Here is a 14,438-nt window from a genome sequence, read left to right as displayed (position 1 = left end):
GCAATGGATAAATTCCTGGTGTGTTTGTGTGTGTGTGTGTGTGTGTGTGTGTGTGTGTGTTTTTAACTATAGTTTATATATATATAATTTTTATTATTGATTTCAGAGAGGAAGGGCGAGAGATAGAGATATAGAAACATCAATGATGATAGAGAATCCTTGATTGGCTGCCTCCTGCACGCCCCTCACTGGGGGGATCAAGCCCACAACCCGGGCATGTGCCCTTGGCTAGATCGAACTTGGGACCCTCTAGTCCGCAGGCCGACACTCTATCCATTGTGCTAAAATGGCTAAGGCAAATTTCTGTTATTTTAAGTCACCCCGGTGGGTGGTGGTGTTAGGGCAGCTCTGGCAAGCTAACAATATCCAAGAGAAACAGGAAGGAAACCTATATCCACGTGAATGTCCGTACTGTAGAAGCTTTATTTACAATTGCTAAGAAATGGAAGCATCCAGATGTCCTTCACCTCCAGGAGCTAAACAAATGGTGGCATATCCAACCAATCGACTGTTCCTCAGCCATAAAGAAGGATGATTTGATATAGTCACCCGATGAGCCCAGAGACAAAAGAACACATACTGTCTGATTCCATTCATAGGAAATGCTAGAAAAATCAGATTTCATCAGTAGTGGACAGAAAGCTGATCAGTGCTGGGCTGGGGTGGGGGGAAGTTAGCTAAGGAAGAGGATAAAGGAACCTTTCAGGGTAATGGAGTGGTCTGTGTTCTGGTAGTGATGATACAAGGGAATTACACTGGTCAAGACTCGTCTAACTAGGCACTAAAATTGATTTCCTCCCTTTCCCCCCAAAATGTGTCCTCTCTCCTGAAAGGGTTTACAGGCCGGTGAGCAGGTCAGAGTGGACTCTGGGGGAGTAATCAAAGTCCTTTGTCATCGCAGGAGGTTCGAGGAGGAGACCAGTGACAATGAGACCGCAGCGGAGGAGGGAGAGGAGGAAGCTTTTGCCGAGAAATCCTCACCAGACACAGAAGAGTGCCCCGCGGTGAAGGTAGGGAGGGCTGGGGCTATGGGGAGGCTGACTTGGGGGGAAATAGCCTTCAGTCCTTGAGCCCAGGCAATCACAAAAGGCTCCAGCATCAGGAACAGCCTTCCCCCCGCACCCTTCCATGGAGTGACCAGCAGAGGGCGCACGGCCGTGTCCCTGCCTGTAATCTGGCTCGTTTCCTTGACAGTGAACCCGGAGAGGCTGACGCCCCCCTCCTCTCTCCCGTCGTCTGCCTTTTCCCTGTTTCTCTGGACAGACCCCAAGCTTTGCAGTCAGATGGGTCTGGGTTCAGATTTGGGGCTCTGCTACCCCTCAGCCGCGGAATCCTGGGCAGATGGCTTCATCCCTCTCGAGCCTTCATTTCATTGTCTCTGAACTGGACACAGTAATACTCCCTCGAAGACAGGTTCTGAGGTTTTGAAGGAACGTATTCCTTCGTTTGGGTCCAAGTGCAGGAGGAGAAGAGACTCCGAGGGTCAGGTTCCCTTGCCTCCCGCTTCCCTGCTGCTCTCGGGTTACGTGTGATAACAGCACTCGCTCTCCACAGAGGTCTCCGTTCCTCCACCTGCAGGGCCCCTGGCCATAGAGCTCCCCTTGTGCTGGGCAGGGCACCCGGGGGTGGAGCTGAAGGCTGTGCAGGGCACAGAGGTGCCCGGCCAAGGGGTGCCCAGAAGCATCCAGGGCTGCCTTCTGGCCCACACCCAGGGGAAGGCATTTTGAAGTTTCTCCAGACAAAGGGAGCTCCATTTTCAAAATGACACAGAGGTGCCGTGAAGGCCCTGCCTCTCCGTGGTGTTTGTCTGCTCACGTTTTACTGGTGATCGCTGTGAAAGGACGACAGAAAGCTTAGGCCCCTGGCCCGGCCAGTGTGGCTCGGTGGTTGAGCATCAACCCAGGAACCAAAAGGTCACCAGTTGGATTCCCAGTCAGGGCACATGCCTGGGTTGCAGGCTCCATCCCCAATAGGGGGCGTGCAGGAGGCAGCCGATGGATAAAGTTTCTCTCTCATCAGTATTTCTCTCTCTCCCTCTCTCTCTCTCTAAATCAATAAAAACACATTTTAAAAACAAGTTAAAAAGAAAAGAAAGCCACCGGGGCCAGTTTGGCTCAGTGGATAGAGCATCGGCCAGCGGACTGAAGGGTCCCGGGTTCGATTCCGGGCAAGGGCATGTACCTTGGTTGCGGGCACATCCCCAGTGGGGGGGGGGGGGGGTGCAAGAGGCAGCTGATCAATGATTCTCTCTCATTGATGTTTCTGACTCTCTATCCCTCTCTCTTCCTCTCTGTGAAAAATCAATAAAATATATTTTTTTTAAAAAGAAAAGAAAAGAAAAAGAAAAGAAAAGAAAGCCAAAACCCATTTGGCTCAGTGGATAGAGTGTCTGCCTATGAACTGAAGGGTCCTAGGTTCGATTCCAGTCAAGGGCATGTACCTGGGTTGCGGGCACATCCCCAGTGGGGAGTGTGCAAGAGGCAGCTGATCAATGATTCTCTCTCATCGATGTTTCTCTCTCTCTCTTTCTCTCTCTCTCTCTCTCTCTCTCTCAAAAATCAATAAAATATATTTAAAAAAGAAAACCTGGCCCCCTGGTTTAAGGAAGGAGATTTGCTGGTTGCCTCCATCATTCCAATAAAACATCAGTTGTTCTTGGCTGGGGCAGAGGAGGCCTTGGTGTGGCTTTGACAAAACGTGTGAGTCTTTGGGGCTGTGACGTGCAGGCCACGGAGCTTCAGACACCTCTGCTGTCACCGGAACTTGTTTGGGGACCGAATACGCTCCCACCAGCCCCAGCCCCAGAGGAATAGGGGCCGGCACGCGGGCCTGGGGTGCTGTCCCAGCTGTGTCTGTGGAACAAAGGCGAAGTGACAGGCATGGGGAGTGTCCCGGGGCCGGTGGCTACAACTCCGTGGTCTCTAAGCTGTGACTTCTCCCTCAGGTGGACAAGGAGACCAACACAGAGACCCCTGCCCCGTCGCCCACGGTGGTGAGGCCCAAGGACCGGCGGGTGGGCACGCCCTCCCCAGCGCCCTTTCTCCGAGGAAGCACCATCATCCGCTCCAAGACCTTCTCGCCCGGACCCCAGAGCCAGTACGTGTGCCGGGTAAGCAAACATGGGGCCCCCTTACCCCCTCCCGCAGCCCCTGCTTCCTGTGGGGCAGCCTTCACCCCACAGCTCTGGGTGCACATCCCGGGGACCCTCACCGTGCCGGTATGCCTGGCGAGTTGGCAGCGGTATAGTAGGGCTGACACCAGACTGTGGATCTTCCCTGCCGCCTACAGAGCCCATCTTATGGCTCACATGGAACCACTGTTAATCCCACCGGGTTGTTGGAAGGGTTAAATGAGATATCGGGAGTGTAGCAGGTTGCAGCGTGCATTGTGTTGAGTACATGCACCTGGAAAGGAAAGAGAGGCCGAAGGAAGCTGCCTCCTGCAGTCCTAGGGCAGTGGTCAGCAAACCGCGGCTCGCGAGCCACATGCGGCTCTTCGGCCCCTTGAGTGTACTAACGCCACTTCTTCAAAATAGACTCGCCCAGGCCGAAAACCAACTTCTATGCATGGGCCACGAAGTTTCAATCGCACTGTACGCGCGCGCCCGCATGGGGTACTTTGTGGAAGAGCCACACTCAAGGGGCCAAAGAGCCGTATGTGGCTCGCGAGCCGCAGTTTGCCGACCCCTGTTCCAGGGAACAGAACTCTGAGTGTTTGCACCGGAGAGAGAGGGCTGGGCTGGGCTGGGGACGCCACCCACCCTCCTGGCCCCGCGTGCTTCTTCCCAATGCATCGGACCTTCGCTGACCTCCATGGCTTTCTCCCGCAGCTGAACCGGAGTGACAGCGACAGCTCCACGCTGTCCAAGAAGCCGCCTTTCGTTCGCAACTCCCTGGAGCGGCGCAGCGTCCGCATGAAGCGGGTAAGCGGACCCCTCGGAGCCACCAGCGAGCCGCTCCATCCTCACCTCCCCAAGCTCAGGCCTGGGGGTCTGACCGCCTGGTGTCTGACCGTGGCTCCTCGGCCTCTGGTGTGAGCAGGTCGTTCTCGCAGCGGTGATGGTTTTTGCAGATGGAAGTCTGCGAACTGTAAGGCCTGAGTCGGCCCTGGGGAAACCTAACATTATTATCCTGAGGGACCGGTTAGGTCAGTGGTCGGCAAACTGCGGCTCTGTTGACTAATGAGTTTGCCGACCACTGACCTAGACTCTCGATTCCAATAATTACAGGCTGTTGTTGTTGTTCCTTGTGATTAAGCCCCTAGCCAGTGGTCGGCAAACTCATTAGTCAACAGAGCGGCAAACTGAGGCTTGCGAGCCGCATGTGGCTCGAGAGCCACAGTTTGCCGACCACTGATTAGGTAGAAGGGTGCCTTCCTGGGTGGAAATCGCCAAAGATACCAGGGTCCCCAATGGGAGCCTGCCTCCCATGAGTCCCCTTGTGTGTCAGCATGTCCAGCTGGCTGAGCGGGTGGAAGTGCTGACAGCCCTCCCAGCTGGCAGAGAAGCCGGGATCCCCAGCACCAAGCAGAGGCGGGAGTGTGAGTGGGCTTTGCTCAGGGCAGCTAGAAGCACGCAGAGCAGAGGCCTCAGCTGTCACTGTAGCGAAATCTCGCCTTTCCTCATGGAGGCGTGGCTGAGGGGCCGGGCTCAGGTGGCATCGGACCCGGGACTGACTCCTGACCCGGACTTCCACCCGCCGGAGCTGCAGGAGATGCTGGTAGCTCGGGCTTTGCAGCAGTTACGCTGAGTCTGCAGGACGAAGAGAAACCTGCTGCCAGGGTGTCCGAAGGAGACATAGGGAGAGCAGGAGAGAGTGCAGAGTGAAAGAACATGCAGAGAAGGCTCCTCTGAGTCCCCTGCAGGTCCCCTGAGGCCGGAGTCAGGAGCTGGTCCTCTGTCCAGCACCTCCCCTCCCTTGGATCTCCAGGAAGGATGAGAGTGAGCCGGAGAAGCAGTGCAGAGGAGGGAGCGCAGGAAAGGGAGAGAGTGCTGGCTGAGGGAGAAGCTGGGCATGGCCTCCCTTGGGGGACAGGGACGGCCAGCTGCCCACTCAGCCCCCACCCCCTCCTGTCTTCTGGCAGGTTCCACAGCATCTCCCAAGGAGCCTGTCGATGATGCAGATTCCAAGGCCACACACGGAGACACCTGGAAACTGCATTTTCAACAGGCTCCTCGGCATTCCGGATGGGAAAATGCCATTGTGTGCCCCCAAACCCGCTTCCCAGGCCGGCCCCACAGAGTTCCCCCTTCTTGACTTCCTTTTCCTCTCAGCCAGGGGCCTGGCTTGCTAAGGGAGCCCTTGACAGTGGTCTGACCCCTCATTTCCCTCGGGTCCTCTAACGACGCCCAAGGGACAGGAGAGCCCAGAGGCTGGGCCTGGGCCCAGTTGCTGCCAGCCTTCCACTCGCTGCCTGAGCTAGGCCTCTGTCTGCTTCCCACACGGCTCTGAGATCGGACATCAGCCAGAGCAGAGCCAAAGAACCTGCATTTCTTGCTTTGGGAACCTGGGCCACAGAGCTCCTCCGTGGATTTCCTGGCCCAGGACGAGCCTTACAGACCTTCTCCACTGAGCTCTGTGGTGATCCTCAAAGTGCACTTGTGCCAGTATATGTGAGGATGGGTCTCACAGCAGCCGGTTCCGTACCATCTCTCAAACCCCTTATTGGCCATTGTATTTGTTTTCTGCTGCTGCTGCATAACCACTGACCATAAATTAACAGCTTGAAACCATACGTTCTCTCACAGGTCCCAGAGGGCAGGAGTTCAGCACAGGCTAGCCGGACCCTCCGCTCAGGGTCTCCCCAGGCTGGCATCTGGGTACTGGCTCATCTGGAATTTTGACTAGGGCAAGAGTCACATCCCGCCCCCTGAGGGTTCTGGCCGGATGCATTACCCTGCATTTCCTTGCTAGCTGCAGGTCTGGAGCTATTCACAACGCACAGAAGTAATTTTTAGTCCTTGCCATGTGGCTCTCTCCATACATATATTGCTTCTTTGAGGCTAGCAGATCTCCGGGAAGGGCGGTTCACCATTTCAGAGCTCACCTAATTAGGTCAGGTCCACCCAGCATGATTAAAGTCAGCTGATTAGTTACCTCACCTAATCACAGGAGTGATAGCCATTATCTTCACAGGCCCCACCCACACTGAAGAGGCAGGCATTATGTTGGGCGTGTATGAGGGGGGGTGGGAATCTTGGGGGCCAACTTAGAATTCAGCCTCCCACAGTCACTTAGCCATTCTTTTTAAGTCATCACTCAGTTTTTTGTTTTGTTTGTTTGCTTAGTGTATTTTATTGAGTTTTTATAGAGAGGAAAAGAGAGGGATAGAGAATTAGAAACATCGATCAGAGAGAATCATCGATCAGCTGCCTCTTGCACACCCCCTACTGGGGATGTTGCCCGCAACCAAGGTACATGCCCTTGACCAGAATCAAACCTGGGATCTTTCAGTCCGCAGGCCGACGCTCTGTCCACTGAGCCAAACCAGTTTCGGCCATCACTGGGTTTTGATAGGAGAGTTAATGATTATGCTAGTATTACTCAGGATATTAGGCATACAGATAACTGAAGAACTCAAATGTCGCTTGAAAATGAAAAGGGCAATGTATTGGCTCATTTCTTGGAAACTCCAGAATGTTGGATTAATCTTGGACATGGATTGATGCAGGAGTTGAAAGAATGTCCTCAAACCTCAGCATTGCTCCCTCCAGATAGCTTACTATTACTCTTTCTTTTAGTTTAATTCTTAATCAGGGCCACTCCATGTGATGGCGAAGGTGACTGTGGTCAGTTCTAGGTTTATACTTGCTGGCTTAAGAATCTCTGTGTAAAGACATTGCCTTTTTCCAAGTCGCTCCCAGAATTGAGTTTTATTATCTGGGCTGAGATAGCATACTCCACCCCTGAAGCAATCTCTGTGGTTCTGATTTGCCAGGTTCAGGTCGAGTTCCTATCCCTGAAGCCCCACAGGAACCACGTGGGTAGGGCACGGAGGAGGTGTGGGTCCCCAAGGAAAGATGATTGGTTACCTGTGAGACTGGGTAACTTGTCTCACAGGTAACCAATGCTTTACACGCAGAAACGATAGATGCCCATTACCGGAACACCAAGTCAAGAAACAGGGACAGACAGACTGGCATTGAGGAAACAACTTGCAGGCAGGAGACAGAAAAGCATGCTCTGACTGAGAATGGGAATGCTGAGGACACAGCAGGGAGCCAGACACCGTGTGGGGAGTGAGGGATGGGGTCTGGAGCCCACTGCCTGGGGTGGAACCTCTGCTTTACTACTCACATCTGACAGCCTCTGGGAGCTCATCTGTGCAGTGGTAACAGTCGGGAGGGACCTCATGGGGTTTGTGCAAATGAACTGGGGTCATGGAGTCAAGTGCCCAGGACCCAGCCCGGAACCTTGCTGGGGCTGACCAGCAGACCCTGAGTGACAACGGATGAACAGATGAGTCTGACAAACGTTTCTGTGAAAGAGAAGGCTAAGGGGCTGTTTAGCTTTAGCAACTAAAACAGCCCTGATTGCCTGCCTCGTTAGCTTTTTATTGTAACAACAGCTCGAACTAAAATTGGTCTCTAGATACAGTCAGCGGGGTGAGTATCCTTGAGAGAGCAATGCTTCCACAAGGTCGATGTGAGGGTTAAACATAGAGATTATTCCAGTAAAACACCCCGGGGGCTCAGACTTGTTTGGAAACTGGCTGTTGCCTTCGGCAAGGTCCCCCTAAGAGGCCCCGATCTTTCGGAGAATCCTCCTTACAGACTTTCCAACCAAGTCCCATGCTTCCCCAGGGGACATAACTGTGCTCCCTACACACGGGCTGCAGAATGGGAGAAATCAGGCTGAGGGGGACGAGGGGAGCATTTGTGAAGAATTTCTAAGTCATCAAAGCCACTGCCACCCCCACAGCCTTCGTCTTTCAAATCCCTGCGCCATGAGCGCCTGATGCGCACCTCGCTGGACCTGGAGTTGGACCTGCAGGCCACGCGGACCTGGCACAGCCAGCTGACGCAGGAGATCTCGGTGCTGCGGCAGCTCAAGGAGCAGCTCGAGCAGGCCAGGAGCCACGGGGAGAAGGAGCTGCCCCCAGGGCTGCGTGAGGACGAGCGCTTCCGCCTGCTGCTGAGGATGCTGGAGAAGCAGGTGAGGGCCGCCCGCCTTGGGGCGGGGGGGGGGGGGGGGGGGGGTGGTGGTGGTGGGGGAGACCACAGACTGGAGCTCTGAGTGCGTTGCCCAACCCCGAGACCCCCTGAGAGAGTTCCCGCCCCTGGTTCCCTTTGCCTAGTAAACGTTACCAACTCTTTTTTTAAAAAAATATATTTTATTGATTTTGTACAGAGAGGAAGGGAGAGAGATAGTTAGAAACATTGATGAGAGTCATCGATCAGCTGCCTCTTGCATACCCCCTACTGGGGATATGCCCGCAACCAAGGTACATGCCCTTGACCGGAATCGAACCCGGGACCTTTCAGTCCCCAAGCCGACACTCTATCCATTGAGCCAAACCAGTTTCGGCTTTTTTTTTTTTTTTTTTTTAATATATTTTTATTCATTTCAGAGAGGAAGGGAAGAGGGAGGGAGGGAGGGAGGGAGGGAGAGAGGGAGGGAGGGAGGGAGGGAGGGAGAGAGAGAGAGAGAGAGAGAGAGAGAGAGAGAAAGAGAGAGAGAGAGAGAGAAACAATAATAAGAGAGAATCATTGATCAGCTGCCTCCTGCACGCCTGCAATCTAGGCATGTGCCCTTGACTGGAATTGAACCTGGGACCCTTCAGTCCGCAGGTCGTTGCTCTATCCACTGAGCCAAACGAGCTAGGGCCTCTTTCTCTCTCTCTCTCTCTCTCTCTTTTTTAAAATTGATTTCAGAGAGGAAGGGAAAGGGAAACTGAGAGATAGAAACATCAACGAGAGAGAATCATTGAACAGCCGTCTCCTGCACGCCCCCTACTGGGGATCAAGCCTGCAATCCAGGCATGTGCCCTTGACTGGAATTGAACCCGGGATTTTTCAGTCCACAGGACACTGCCCTATCCACTGAGCCAAACCAGCTAGGGACATAGCCAGCTCTTGGCCTCACAGCCAGGCCCTTTCCACTGCATTTCCGTGTTGATGTGCACAAGCTCTTTTATTCATTCGTGCAAACCTTCACCAAACATTGGCACCTCATCTGGCTGGAGCACACCCCAGCAGTTCATCTAGAACAGTGACCCGCCCGGTGCCTGCCCATGCAGTCCCACCCAGCAGGGATCGCCCAAGCAGAGAGGAGTGGACCAGGCAGGGCTCAGGACTAAAATGTGGGGACACAGCCTGCTCGCTTCTCTGCCCTCCTTCGTCCTGCAGTGAATTTGAGGGAATAGCAGTGGCACGCCATGCGTTTTATCAGGGGAGCGCTGCTTTCACAAACAAGTTAGTATGCCAGAGAAGTCCCTCACAGCACGGGACCTCCCGGAGACAGTTTGACTGGGGCCACACCTGGAGGGCAGAGGGCAAGGGAGCTGCTAGGAGAGGGGGCTGGAGAGAGGGGGCATCGTGATGACATCACTCAGCAGCACCACTAGGTGTCTCTGGGACAGAGAGCTCCAAAGCTGCAGCAGTTTGGGGTCCTTGACGCCCCAGGGTGTATCTTATCTTCGGCTGGCAGACGGTGGGTGGAGCTTAGCGTCACAGGGTATACAGAGCAGGCAGCTTCTAAATCACATGTGTCAAACACAAGGCCCGCTGGCCAAATCCAGCCCGCCAGGCCTTGCAATGTGGCCCGCACTGCGCTGTCATCACTGCACTCCGCTGTCAGTTTATGACATTGTCAGTTTATGACTGTTCAGTAAACCATTCGGCCCGCGATTTAGGCTGGATTTTAGATTTTGGCCCCTTCTCTGATTGAGTTCGACACCCCTATTCTAAATGGTTTAAAATTGCTTTTGTTTAAAACAACTGGGTGGCCGAGACCGGTTTGGCTCAGTGGATAGAGCATTGGCTTGGGGACTGAAGGGTCCCGGGTTCGATTCCGGTCAAGGACATGTACCTTGGTTGCGGCACATCCCCAGTAAGGGGTGTGCAAGAGGCAGCTGATCGATGATTCTCTCTCATCGATGTTTCTAACTCTCTATCCCTCTCTCTTCCTCTCTGTATAAAATCAATAAAATATATATTTTAAAAAAAATTAAAAAAATAAAATAAAACAACTGGGTGGGTAGAAATTTTAAGTTTGGCACTAGAGGGCTTTGAGCTAACAGGTCCCAAACTACCATGAAAAATGAAGCAACACTGCGCTAATAGATGCCATCTTTGACTCATTTTTATAACACCTGCCACCCTGGATTGCCACCCAGGGCAGGGATGCCAGACCTTTGCCAGGTCTGTCCGCACGCAGCCAGGCAATGCAGCGGGCACCCGGAAAAGGGTGCCTGCCTGGACTGTTGGGAGGACCATCAGCTGGAGTCCCAGCTCTTGGTGCAGCTGGTGATGCCTTAGAGCAGAAAAGTGGTGCCGGACTTCCTGGGTCAGGACTAGGGCTGGAGCCTGGCAGCCGATGTTGATGGTTGACCTGGATCAACCCATGATTTTGTGCGTTTGGGATTCTCAAAATAAATCCACTTTTCATTGCCAGTCACAGTTCGATGCAAAAAAGACCTTTTGTGCCGTTGAAGCAACATTTTACTGATGACTTTTCGGTTTTCCATTTGTCTTTCATTCAGTTGATGTGGCACCTGTTTTCCTTCCTCTAAAATCTTTCCCATTGCTTGTAAATGATCAGAAATTGCATGCTGAGCAACATTTAATCTTTCTGCAAGTTGTTTTTGAGTTTGACACTCATCTTCACCCAGTAATGCTTGTAATGGTTGGTCTTCAAACTTTTTCCGTTGACCTGGACGTTTTTTGTCTTTCACATCGAAATCATCACTTTTAAGTGTTTAAACCAGCGTTCACAAGTATCTTGAGATGGAGCATGTTCACCATAAGCTTCCTTTCAGCAGCACTTTTCTTCAAAATAAAGTAATGAATTACAACTTTCTGCAAATGCTCTTTTTTTGGCACGAAATCCAACATTTCTTTTAACTATTTTATTTTTATTTATTATTATTATTATTATTATTAAATATATTTATTGATTTTTGTACAGAGAGGAAGGGAGAGAGATAGAGAGTTAGAAACATCAATGAGAGAGAGTCATCGATCAGCTGCCTCTTGCACACCCCCTACTGGGGATATGCCCGCAACCAAGGTACATGCCCTTGACCGGAATCGAACCCAGGGCCCTTCAGTCCCCAAGCCTATGCTCTATCCATTGAGCCAAACCGGTCCCGGCTTTATTTATTATTTTTAAAAATATATATTTTATTGATTTTTTACAGAGAGGAAGAGAGAGGGACAGATAGCCAGAAACATCGATGAGAGAGAAAATCAATAAGCTGCCTCCTGCACACCCCACACTGGAGACCCTTCAGTCCAAAAGCCAACGCTCTCTCCACTTAGCTAAACTGGTTTCGGCTGAAATCCAACATTTTTAACTGTAAAAATATCTATGATGTTAACATCTTCAGCAAATTTGACATGAAGTTTCAAAACTTGCCATCAATACAACAAAACAGCATACATATCAAATGGCATATATATATCAACATATGTGTAACTCCATCTATTAAAAAAAAACACTGCATTATAACTGGTACACCTAGTAAAACTACTGGTCCGCCAAAACCGGTTTGGCTCAGTTGATAGAGTGTCGGCCTGCGCACTGAAAGGTCCCGGGTTTGATTCCGGTCAAGGGCATGCACCTTGGTTGCGGGCACATCCCCAGTGGGGGGCACGCAGGAGGCAGCCGATCGATGATTCTCTCTCATGGATGTTTCCAACTCTCTATCCCTCTCTCTTCCTCTCTGTAAAAAAATCAATAAAATATTAAAAATAAATAAATAAATAAATAACATCATTTAAAAACAAAACAAACAAAAAAAAAACTACTGGTCCGCAATGTGTACCATGTCTGAAACTCCGTTCCCTGGGCTGTCAGATAGAGGTCGTTATAGACCCGACCTTTCTGGTTGCTCTGAGGATTCGATGAAGTAGCACACATCTCACCAGAGAGCACGTCTCCTGGGGCCCCACAGGGGTCCAGGTTCTGCCGCCCGATCCCCGGCCCCTGTCTCAGATGGTGGGACCACTTGGCCTCATCATTCGGGATGAAGAGAGCCCCAAAGGGGAGCAGGAAGGGTGAGGGTGCCTGGGGGTGGCCCACAGACCTCTTGACTACAATGAGTCCCCCTTTGCACTAGAAGGTCCTCTGTGGCCGGCCCGTTTCTGGAGGCCCAGAGCACTCCCCACGGCCTCACGGCTCTGCCCGCTCTGCCCTGCAGATGGACCGCGCGGAGCGCAAAGGTGAGCTGCAGACGGACAAGATGATGAGGGCGGCCGCCAAGGACGTGCACAGGCTCCGAGGCCAGAGCTGCAAGGAGCCCCCAGAGGTGCAGTCTTTCAGGTACGCATGTGGGTGCCCGGCCCGCCGCCCGCCTTTCCCTGACCCTGTCCCGCCCGCCTGCCCAGCCTCGGTCCCCTGCTCCCTGTCCCACGGACCTTCCTCTCTCGCTGTCATGGATGTGCAGCCCCTGCCCAGGGTCAGTGGTCTGTGTGCCTGCCCCGCTCTCCCTGCTGTCTCTCAGGCCCCATCAGCTCCAGCTAAATTGTTAGTTCCCTTGTTTAAGGAATGAGCCACCTGCTCCGGCCTTTCCTCTCGGCGCTCCCATCGCCGGTCATTGCTTATTGAGAGGATGGGCTGTGGGACACATAAGCCGGGGGCGCAGGTGCCCAGCAGGCCGCCTGGCTCTGCCCGCCGTCTGCCAGGCCCTTGGGGACCCGCTTTCTTGCTCTGGCAGGAGGGCTCCCGGTGCCCTCTGTCCTGGCCTCCCGTCCATGGAGGGCCTTGCATTTTGACTTGTGTCGCCCTCTCAGATAAGACGAAGGGAACATTTAAAATGTCATCTGTGTGACCGTGCTAGAACATCCCCGTTTTTAACCAGCAGAGAATCTAGAACAAGCACCAGCCGTGGCCCAGAGGGCCTTCGAAGCCCAGGCCCCCGGTTTTAGCTAAAGGCCTCTGGTCCTGCTGATGTCCCTCAAGCAGGGATGGTTTGGGCCCTCCCTGGAGGCATTTGGCAATTCAGGGATACTTTTTTTTTAATCCTCACCCTCAGATTTTTCTTTTCTTTCTTTTTTTTTTTTCTTTCAGAGAGACAGAGGGGGAAGTGAGGGAGGGAGGGAGGGAGGGAGAGAGAGAGAGAGAGAGAGAGAGACATCAGTGTGAGAGAGACACATCAATTGGTTGCCTCCTGCGTGCGCCCTAACCTGCAAGCCAGGTACATGCCCTTGACGAGGAATCAAACCCAAAAACCTTCAGTTTGAGGGCTGGTGCTCTAACGATGGTGCCACCGGCCAGGACAGTTGGGGGGAGGGGGGGTGCATATTTGGTTGTCACACTGGAAGGGGGGGTAGGGAGCTGTGACGGGCATCTAGGGGGCGGGGACAGGGATGCTGCCTCACACCCTCCCAGTACAGCATGGCTCCTCACTGCCCGGGGTGTCTGTCTGGCGAAGGCTGAGCTCCCGCCCTGACCACTGGCCTCTGCCGCAGGGAGAAGATGGCCTTTTTCACTCGGCCGCGGATCAACATTCCCACCCTCTCTGCCGACGACGTCTGAGCTCCCGCAAAGTATTCCTTCGGCCGGGGACCTGCTGTGAGCAGAGCCCGGGCCGCCGTTATTTATGTGGTGTTATATGAAGGTTCTGCGTCCCGCGTCCTCTAGCGCTCCTGTGGTGTGGAGATGAAGACTTTTTTTTTTACTTTGGGTTCTATTATTAAAAAAGAAAAAAGAAAAGAAAACACATACACAAAAAACAACAACCAGCATTAAAATGACAAGATTGTATAGTTTGTATATTTAGGAATGTATTTTTGAGAAAGAAAATTTAAATGAACTAAAAGCAGTGTCCAGTGGCTGCTCTTCTTAAAATAAAACAGTTTAGATTTTTCTTTTCTTTTTTTTTGTACAGCTCTGCCTTCTAGAGGTTTCATGCAATAAGTCGGACACGTTTTGGGGACGGTCACCCTAAAAGGACGCCCTGCAGACACCACAGCACAGCGGGCCTCTCCCGCCTAACCTATTTTGTACAATATTTTAAAACGCACAGCCTGCCTTTGGCGGGTCCTGGGGTGTCCGTGACCGTTCACGCGCTGTGACATGTTTTGACGCGGCCACCTGAGGCGGAGCTGGCCACAGGCCTGCCCACGCCGTCTCAGAGGCCCGGTGAAGCCACTGACGTGAGTGAGGGAGGGCTTTTCATGTGATCTCCATCAATAAAGTGGCCTTTCTGAAACGAATCTCCTCTCTCTCTTTCCCCCACCCCTCCCCACGCCACCTCTCCACCTGTGATTCCCTGAT

General features: G+C 52.7%; 1 protein-coding gene across 2 annotated transcripts in view; it reads left to right on the top strand.

Moving 5' to 3' along the window:
* WWC1 (WW and C2 domain containing 1) overlaps window positions 1-13,900 on the top strand; it is a 125,487-nt gene extending 111,587 nt beyond the window's left edge. Inside the window, exons 18-24 of one of the 2 annotated variants that reach the window (XR_014795019.1) lie at window positions 902-1,010; window positions 2,945-3,109; window positions 3,830-3,922; window positions 7,920-8,153; window positions 12,361-12,482; window positions 13,631-13,793; window positions 13,827-13,900. Coding sequence is in view for 1 of the 2 variants with exons in the window: in XM_084884013.1 (XP_084740139.1) it covers window positions 902-1,010; window positions 2,945-3,109; window positions 3,830-3,922; window positions 7,920-8,153; window positions 12,361-12,482; window positions 13,631-13,697 (790 nt within the window). In the remaining variant the exon portion in view is untranslated. Of the gene's footprint in view, window positions 1-901; window positions 1,011-2,944; window positions 3,110-3,829; window positions 3,923-7,919; window positions 8,154-12,360; window positions 12,483-13,630 lie in introns of both variants that reach the window. The other variant, XM_084884013.1, reaches the window with a different exon arrangement.
* The last annotated feature ends 538 nt before the right edge of the window (window positions 13,901-14,438 follow it).

This window comes from Pipistrellus hanaki (assembly GCF_964339955.1).
Source record: "Pipistrellus hanaki genome assembly, chromosome: 5".
Classification (NCBI taxonomy): domain Eukaryota; kingdom Metazoa; phylum Chordata; class Mammalia; order Chiroptera; family Vespertilionidae; genus Pipistrellus; species Pipistrellus hanaki.
The sequence above is the reverse complement of the archived record's forward strand: the minus strand, read 5'-3'. Positions and strand labels throughout refer to the sequence as shown.